Source organism: Crocuta crocuta, unplaced genomic scaffold (genome assembly GCF_008692635.1).
Source record: "Crocuta crocuta isolate KB4526 unplaced genomic scaffold, BGI_CrCroc_1.0 scaffold162, whole genome shotgun sequence".
In the NCBI taxonomy this organism is placed as follows: Eukaryota; Metazoa; Chordata; class Mammalia; order Carnivora; family Hyaenidae; genus Crocuta; species Crocuta crocuta.
The window spans coordinates 6,023,069-6,032,125 of record NW_027529433.1 but is presented as its reverse complement, the minus strand read 5'-3'; the positions used below and the strand labels follow the sequence as shown (position 1 = coordinate 6,032,125).

At 41.1% G+C, this 9,057-nt stretch overlaps 1 protein-coding gene across 1 annotated transcript; it reads left to right on the top strand.

Moving 5' to 3' along the window:
• The first annotated feature begins 6,350 nt into the window (after window positions 1–6,350).
• On the top strand, window positions 6,351–9,057 carry F2R (coagulation factor II thrombin receptor). The gene has a single exon (XM_077759908.1). It carries the CDS (start codon window positions 6,442–6,444, stop codon window positions 7,354–7,356), a length of 915 nt encoding a protein of 304 aa, XP_077616034.1. The 5' UTR covers window positions 6,351–6,441; the 3' UTR covers window positions 7,357–9,057.

Sequence of the window (9,057 nt, the reverse complement as noted above, 5' to 3'; positions counted from 1 at the left end):
TTTGAGGAGTTGGTATCATATGAATTCATTAAATGTAAAACTATGTTCATTTAAACATTCATGAAATTTTTTCCCTTCAAGACTAAAGCAAAAAAAAAACACAAGCAAGAACCCTTGTCCTTAGCTTTTGGAGCAAGTAATTATGCATACAATATTTGTTGTTCTTTCTTTTTAATTCTTTATTATGAAAACTTTCAGACATACCCAGAAGTGAACAGTGTAATTATTCCCCATATTTCATTTTATCTACACCTCGCTTTTCTTCCTCCCTAACTGGACAGTTTTAAAGCAAATCCCAGACATGTGTATCATTTCATCCATAAACACATTGACATATATCCTCAGAGATAAGAACTCTTTTTTTTATGTATAACCATAATACCATTACATAACCTAAAAAAATGAATATCAACTTTTTTATATCATACACTATTCAGTTAGCATTCAGATTCTGCTGTCTCTTAAATGCCTCTTTACAGTTGGTTTATTCGAATCAGGATCAAACAAGGCCAACCATTGCATTTGGTTGGTACATCTCTTAAATCTCTTTTACTCTGTAACTGTTTCCCATCTTCTCCTTTTTCATGGCTGTTTATTTTTCAAAGACACTGGGTCATTGTCGTGGAGTCTCCCCTGCCCACTGGACCCAGCCGGCTGTGTCACGTAGGGTTGGTTGTTCAGCACATGCCTGTCAGTCATCTGTATTTTCTGTCATGTGGTAGGTACATCAGCAGGCTTGATCAGACTCGGGTTTGGATTTTTGCAAGACTAAATCAGCACCGGTCCTGTGTACTTCTGATGCATCTCAAGATTGCCTCTCTTTCTGTGATCTTAAGATTACTCAGTAGAAAAAAATAAATAAAAATTAAATCTTAAAAAAAAAAATGGTGACTCAGCCAATTGAGGCATTTTCTGCTTGCTCCAGCTGTTCTGAAGTTTTCTATTCACCTCTCATCTAGTGGTTTTAGTGACCACTACTGATTAGACTAAGTCCCTTATTTCACCAAGAGCTTCCAAATAGTGCTTCCCTAAATCTGTTATTGTAGCTGCTTTTGTGAGCTGGAATTATTTTATAAAGAAGAACCTTCTCTCATTGACTGTTTTGTTTCCCTGAAATATAATTTATGTAGAAAAGGCAGGATAAATGCTTGAAACTTGGTTTTATTTACCAGTTTTCATACAGGGTCCCCTCATTCCCTCCAGAGGTGACCAAAAAGGTTTCATTTTCCTTTGGGTATCATTACGAACTCAGGGATCTTAACGTATATGACATGTTTCAGATGTTTTCTGTCACCCTTGTCGTCATTCTTTTGGTGATCAGTTGTTACACCTTGGCCAGTGGGAGCCCAGACTCCAGAGTCTAACTTGACCCTGCCATTCTGCCAAGGTGTTCAAGGCTCATCTTGTATATTTCCTACTCCAGGTCTGGAACTAGCCATTTTTTTCAAGAGCACTGGTTCTTCGCATTGGAAAATGGTGTGTATTTGCATTTGAGGCAGTGGAGTCTTGTAATAATTTTGCTGTTTGTCATTTGATGGAAGTAATAGGTTTCTGTTCATTTTCCATCATCTTTTTCTCTACTCCTCTTTAGTCTGGTGTTGTCTCACTTGTGGAGAAGTGCAGGGTACAACTGTCCTACTCAGTGTGGGAATGTGGGCAAGGCCCTAGGACTTCTGCTTTGCTAATTTCTCTGAAGCAAAAGCCCTGTAGGGCAGAGCTCTGAGTCAGAGCCAAGGCTGGTGCTTCAGCGGAGCTGCATGGTATAAATCCCAGGGTCCCAAGACCGATAACGCATCTAGTCACCACTCTGCTTCCAGGTTGGATCTCATCAAAGATAGAAGAAGCATTGCCTCCCTTTGTCATTTTTAGAATTCTCCAGAGTTACAAAGTCCATATTTAAGCATTTAAGCGGTGTGCTATATTGAACCACAAAACAACTCTAGGGTCATTTCAGAGAAACCTAAACTGCGAGAAACTTAGCAAGAAGTATGAGAACTGATTTTAGGACCTGAGCTGCTTTTTGTGTATATTTGAAACTATAGCTTAACAGCAAAACCACAGATGAATTCTGAGAGCTTTTGGCAACTGACAGGCGCTTTCTCCTTGACCTGTGAGCTGTGTCAGGATGGGAGGAAAAGGGAGATAGTCACACTTGAATTTCAGTCTGGGGGCTTTAGCTAGTTGGTTATGTCTATTTATTCAGAATTGGTTTTTTGTTCTTTCTTTGATGCCAGTATATACTTAAATTAAAAAAAAAAATTGGCTGACATTTTTTAATTCTACAGAAGCCAAAATATCAAACTTATATAGCAAGAAAAGGTGACACCTTAAATAATGATATTTAATCAAGGGATTACACATTCCTCCTGGGCTCCAGCCTGTAAAAATTTCATGTTTCGGTGAGGATAATGTTTCTGTTATAAAAGCCATACTGCCTAAAAAGGCTTAGCCAGGGAAGAACTTTTTTAAAGGCAAATACTTAATGCCAAAGTAGTAAATATAGAGTAAACCCCAATGACAGTTTTATTTTCAGATGAAGGGATAGTATCTAAGAGGCTTAGTTCTAAGTGTGTAGTAATTTTCATATTATTCCTCTAGGTAATGTCCGGATTCGTACCTGTCTGTGCAGGCCTTTCTGTGTGTACTTTGTCCCTCCATGCGTGACAGAAGTGCTTAATGAGGCCAGGTTCCCAAACTGCAGAGGAAAATTGTGTTGTCTTAAGGTTCTTCAGAGTCAGCATTTTTTAGAGTTTTTTTATTTATTTATTTTGAGAGAGAGAGAGAGAGAGAATGAATCCCAAGCAGGTTCCGTACTGACAGCATAGGGCCTAACACAGAGCTTGAATTCACGAACTGTGAGATCAAGACCTGAGCCAAAAACGAGAGTCGGAAGCTTACCCGACTGAGCCACCCAGGCAACCCTGGGTCAGCATTTTTAAGGACACTTATCTTTGTGATATTATAATGCCAGAATCCATTCATTCTTTGCCTTCAGCTCCGGCACATTCAGTACGACCTCCAAGGCAGCCTCACATCCCACATGGGCTGTCCTTATGGGTGTCAGGCCTCCACATGACTGGGTCAGTGTGCACGCAGAGTAAGTTAGATGCATCACAATGGGAAGAAAGTTAGACTTCTAGAAAAGGCTGTGAATTTGAAATTTGACATACAGCTCTGAATGGTGGGGCTATATACTTTACAGCCTGTTCATGTTCCTCATCATCCTGAAAAATTAAATACTGCTAAACAGGGAAGAGGTGCATAGATTCCATTTTAATTTAAAATAATTGAGAGTAGGGGCATGTGGGTGGCTCAGTCACTTAAGCCTCCAACTCGTGATTTTGGCTCAGGTCGTGACCTCACAGTTTGTGGGATTGAGCCCCACATCAGGTTCTGTGCTGGCAGTGCAGAACCTGCTTGGGATTCTCTCTCCCTCTCTCTCTGCTCGTTTCCTTCCATGTGTGCACGTTCTCTCTCTCTCTCTCTCTCTCTCTCTCAAAATAAATAAACTCTAAAAATAAATAAATGAAAGTGAGCAAATAATTGAGTCTAAAAGCAAGCTGCCCTGAAGTCAAAGGAGGATGATATTAACTTCTTACATGGATTCATATTTATAGTTTACAAAGTCAGCATATGTCCTACTTCACATGGCTCCAGATTTGTAGGCCAGACCGGTGTTGGAATCCCATTTTAATGATTCTGAGACTGAGTTCAGAAAGGTTAAGTGACTCCTGACAGAGTCAACATTAGAACGCAAATCAGGGATTAAAAGCCAATTTAAGGAGCACCTACTATGTGCAGGGCACTGGAGACTCAGAAATTAATAGGAATGGTTTCTTATCCTTGAGGAACAATCAAGACATACGTGTTTTTTCAGAAGCTCATCACTGGAGACATTTGTCCTTCCCGGTGACAGATGTCCTGGGAACAGGGATCTGTCCCGGGGACAGATGTCCTAGGCCACTCAGGACACCCTCAGGAGCCCACTTAGGACCTTGCTGAGGTAACCTCACCTCAACCTTTCACATCCAGGCCCTGTTCTACTCTAGCCTTGCTCCTTGTATTGGAAATAGATGCCAATTGATTGTACTTTATTTTCTAGTTCTAGAATTTCCATTGGTGGATTTCTTCGCTAATAGTTCCTATTTTTTCATTCATTTCAATGAAATAAATCTCCCTTTGGTTCATTGCAACACACCCTTTAAAATCCTTGTCTGCTAAGTCCAACATCAGCATCATCTTGGGATTGGTTTCCACTGATGATCTTTTTTCTTAAAGACTGCGTCACATTTGTCTGATTCTTACTGTATCAAATGATTTTGGATTCTATCCTGGACATTACCATTCTACAGACTTGAGATTTTGTTTTATTTCTCCAAAGAAGTGTGGTGTTCCTGCCTTAGCAGGCAATAAATTTAGTTGGGCTCAAACTGCAAACTCTCCATCCTGAGCAAAAACATCACTTCGATTCTTCTGTCTTTAGCAGGGCTGCTTTGCACGCTTCTATGTGTGTGGTTCCAGAGTCAGCCGCAGGCTCAGGCAAATGCACATTGTAATTTAGGGCTCCCCTTTCTGACTTTTTTCCTTCCTAGAATTCTCTCCTCACTTTCCAGTGACTAGAGTTGCCCCAAACTCTGTCTTCTGGTCCTTCAGGCCAAAAACTGGGTTTTCTGTCTTAGCTTTAGCTATCCTCTGTGCCATTGATTTTGGCCTTCCTCAAGCTAAACAAGAAAGTGAAGAAGACAAGAAAGTCACTGGGCACCGTCCTTTATTTCAAGATTCATTCCTCTTCTCCCCAGTACCATCTGATGAATCTAAATGCCTTCAGGTCATTGACTGGAGGGAGGCAGAAGGTCAAGAGTTTGTAATTTTTATCTAAGGGATGGTTGGGTCCGGTGGGACACTAACTCTTGTATTGCGTTATGCCTTTCTGTAAGCTTTTGTTTGCACAAAGAGTCCACCACTGAAAAATAAGAACAAAAGTTTGAAAAGTCACTGTATTTATCCAATTGCTAGTGAGATTTTAAATCTCTAACGTCACTTCTCAGGGACCTGCATGTCCAACCTTTGCTGTGGACACTTTCAGTGATGGAGGCTTTGCCCTTCTTCCTCTGTGTTTTCTTTTCCCTCCCCAGTTCTCAGCCTCCCAAGGCCCAACAAAGGTTCTTTGTCCAACTCTCCTCAATGGCAGAATTTTAGCCAAAGCTCTCCAAAAGAAAAAGCTGGTGGAATTCCAGCAAAGTGTTGTCATTCTTTGATGAACATTTTAAATGGATGCTTTTTGTGGAAGAGAATGATAAAAGGTGGACGTTTGCAACTGAGCCTTTATTTTGACTTCTGGTTGACACTCAGAAAAGCCTGATTAGCCTGGCATCTGCCTTGATGCATGTAGCATTCTGGAACTGAACTGAGGAAGGCCACCGGTCCAGAACATCTGCTACTCCACAGACCTGCTCAGGAAGGAGACAGGAGGATGTCCTAGGTGGTGCACATCTTGTGGTTATATTAGAAGATGACCCAAAGGACTGTTGTTTGGGTCCAAGTGTAATGAGACATTTGGGACATCCTACTGTATAAACAAACTAGAGATAGTAGAGGAAAAGTACTGTCACATGGACAATGGCCATGGAAATGGGAGCCCTCAGTCCTACTCTGAATTGGCCCTGGCTCCATAGCTTAGGAAATCCCCTCACCTTCCTGCAGATGTTTCCATTGGGAAGGATGAGTTTCAAGGGGTCTGCAAACTAAATGGAAAAAATATACACATGAAGGCCTGTGGAGGAAAACGAAGTCATAGAGCCTGGGAGTGATTTGTTTATAGAGACGGCAGGTAGTATGGAAAAGAAGTCGCTACTTTTTTCCTTCACGTCAGGCACTCATCCTTTCCTGATGTCTTCAGAGTATATCTCCGAAAGCGTATCATTGCCCTCTGTCCTTCTGAAGAGCAGAGTTTTAAGTGTTTCCTTGTGCCAGCAAAAAGTGCTGTACAGTATTTTGAGTTAGCTAATTCCCTGATAAGATCTGTAACCCATTTGTGCATTATTTGCTCTTTACCACCCAGTCTCCTAGTAAGAACACAAAAAATAAAAGTAAAATGTAATCTCTAATTTGCCTATTTAAATTGTTTTCTCTCTGTCTGTCTGTCTCTTTCTTTTTTAAGAGTCAAAAGCAATCAATGCTACTGTGGGTATCCGGTCATTTTTTTTCAAGAATACCAACGACAGATATGAACCATTCCCAGTGGAGGACGATGAGGAAAAAAATGGAATTGGGTTCCCTGAAGACAGATTAAGCTTTGTTAACAGAAGCCGTCCTCTTCAAAAACTGCCCCATCCGTCCATCTCGAAAGAGACCTCAGAATATCTGACCAGCGCCTGGCTGACGCTTTTTATCCCCTCCGTCTATACTGGCGTGTTCATCATAAGCCTTCCTCTGAATGTCATGGCCATCCTTGTGTTCATCCTGAGGATGAAGATCAAGAAGCCTGCCGTGGTGTACATGTTACATCTGGCCATGGCGGACGTGCTCTTTGTGTTAGTACTTCCGTTCAAGATCAGCTACTACTTCTCCGGCAGTGATTGGAAATTTGGGTCCGAGATGTGTCGCTTCGTCACAGCAGCGTTTTACTGTAACATGTACGCCTCCATCATGCTCATGACAGTTATTAGCATTGACCGGTTTCTGGCTGTGGTGTACCCCATCCAGTCCCTCTCCTGGCGCACGCTGGGAAGAGCCTCCTTCATTTGTCTGGCCATTTGGGCTATGGCCATCGCCGGGGTGGTGCCTCTCCTCCTCAAGGAGCAAACCAGCCAGGTGCTGGGGCTCAACGTAACCACCTGCCATGATGTGCTCGATAAAACCCTGCTGGAAGGCTATTATGCCTATTACTTCTCAGCCTTTTCTGCTGTCTTCTTCTTTGTACCACTAATCATTTCCACAGTCTGTTATGTGTCTATCATTCGATGCCTTAGCTCCTCCACTGTTGCCAACCGGAGCAAGAAGTCCCGGGCTTTGTTCCTGTCGCTTGCTGTTTTCTGCATCTTCATCATTTGCTTTGGACCCACCAACATCCTCCTGATTGTGCATTACTCATTCCTTTCCCAAGATTCCACGGCAGAGGCTGCCTACTTTGCCTACCTGCTGTGCGTCTGTGTCAGCAGCCTAAGCTGTTGCATTGATCCCTTGATTTACTATTACGCTTCCTCCGAGTGCCAGAGGCACCTCTACAGTATCTTATGCTGCAGAGAAAGTTCTGATCCCAGCAGCTATAACAGCAGTGGTCAGTTGATGGCAAGTAAAATGGATACTTGCTCTAGTAACCTTAATAACAGCATATACAAAAAGCTCTTAACTTAGGAAAAGGGACTGCCAAGTTGACAAGAAAAGATTCAAAAAGTGAGTAACCTGAGGATTCTGTTAGTCCCTGCCAAAAAGGTATTTGCAGTCAAAGGCAACACATCTATAATTTGCATGCCTCTTTCTTATGAGAGCCATTAACCGTATCTATCAGTTATAGGAAAAGAAAAAAAGAATAGAAAACAGTGTTATTCCAAGAGATTATTGCCAGTGCTACGACAATAACTCATTTTTTGATATATTAAGGTGGCTTACTATATGTGTGTATGTGTGTGTGTGCGTGCGCATATATATGTGTGTGTGTGTGTGTGTATATATATACACACACACACATATTTGTATCGTTTGGAGTGCAGTATAGAATAGGCACTTTGAAACCCTCTCTTTTTTTCCCCCAGAGATTAGAGGAAACAAGCCCTAATTTTCTGATTTAATGTGCAAAGTTCAGGTTGGTGGATGAACATCTTCAGATGGGATTCTGTGGTTTGGGCTTCTATAGCTTTGGCAAATAAGCGTATTTTGAAATTGTTGAACAGCAGTGCTTAAGTTATTAAGGAATAAGACTTAGCACTATCTCTGTGTAAAAAAAGTTCTACTGTTTCTCATTTTAAACGTATCAAAGTTTGAATTCTTTAAATCATGAAAACAGATGATATGGGTAGCATTTTTGAAGTTTTCTGCTTTGTGTATGGAAAGCAAGAATGAGCATAGGTCCCACGAGTGACCCTAGGTTGGCTTTCAAAGCAGGCTGCCCCAGATGGAGGACTCCAAGCAATAGATACAAAGCAGGGCTGTTTCCGACATGGACTAGTCAGAAACCGCCAGCTGAGCCCCCCAGAGATCCGAACCGGGACCACCACAGTAACTTTCTCCTGCAGTTCCCTCAAGGGTTGGCTATGAACTCTGTTGTTTATTAGAATTTGGCAAAGTGGGTTGTGCTGTCCCAGGAGATGATAACCATAAAAGACTTTTCTCTGCCCATTTTAAGAACGGAGAAGGAAATCCCATTGACTTCCAGCAATTATCTCACAAGGACCATTCTCAGATGGAAGCACTCGTGGAGCAAACATGAACACACGTTTTGTGCTCTGGTCACAGTGATGGGTGCCGGGCATACAGAGTTGACTATGACAGACCTGTCCTCAAGAAGAATGAAGTAGATCAGTACAGAGTGTGGGGTGTGTATGATAAGTAAATGTGTCCTTATCTAAAGAAGCTTTTTTAGCCTGATGTCATCAGGCAAATTTCATACAAGCAAGGACTGCCAGTTGAAGACCTTTGAACATTTGGGTTACTATTTGCTGTGGTCATAACTTGAGAGGAAACCATAACACAATACAGGAATTACATTTTTAAATAATAAATCCTCCATTCTTCATTGATTGGACACATTTATTTGCAAATATTTTCAAATTTAAATCAGAAATTTTTTAAAGAATCACTTATGCCAGTTTGACGAGAAGTAATAGAAGAAAATGAAACTGACTCGGAAATCAAGGAAAATAATTCTGTATTTTCCATTTACCTTTTTTCAAAGTTAATGAGATGATTTTAAAAGCATTTTTTAACCCCATGATTTGTATCAAGTACAGAAAACCCTCATGGATTTGACAAAATAATTTGAAAATTAGGTTGAAATGTATATATATATATATATATATTTTTTTTTTTATGGATCAGTGTTGGCCTTTTAAACAAACA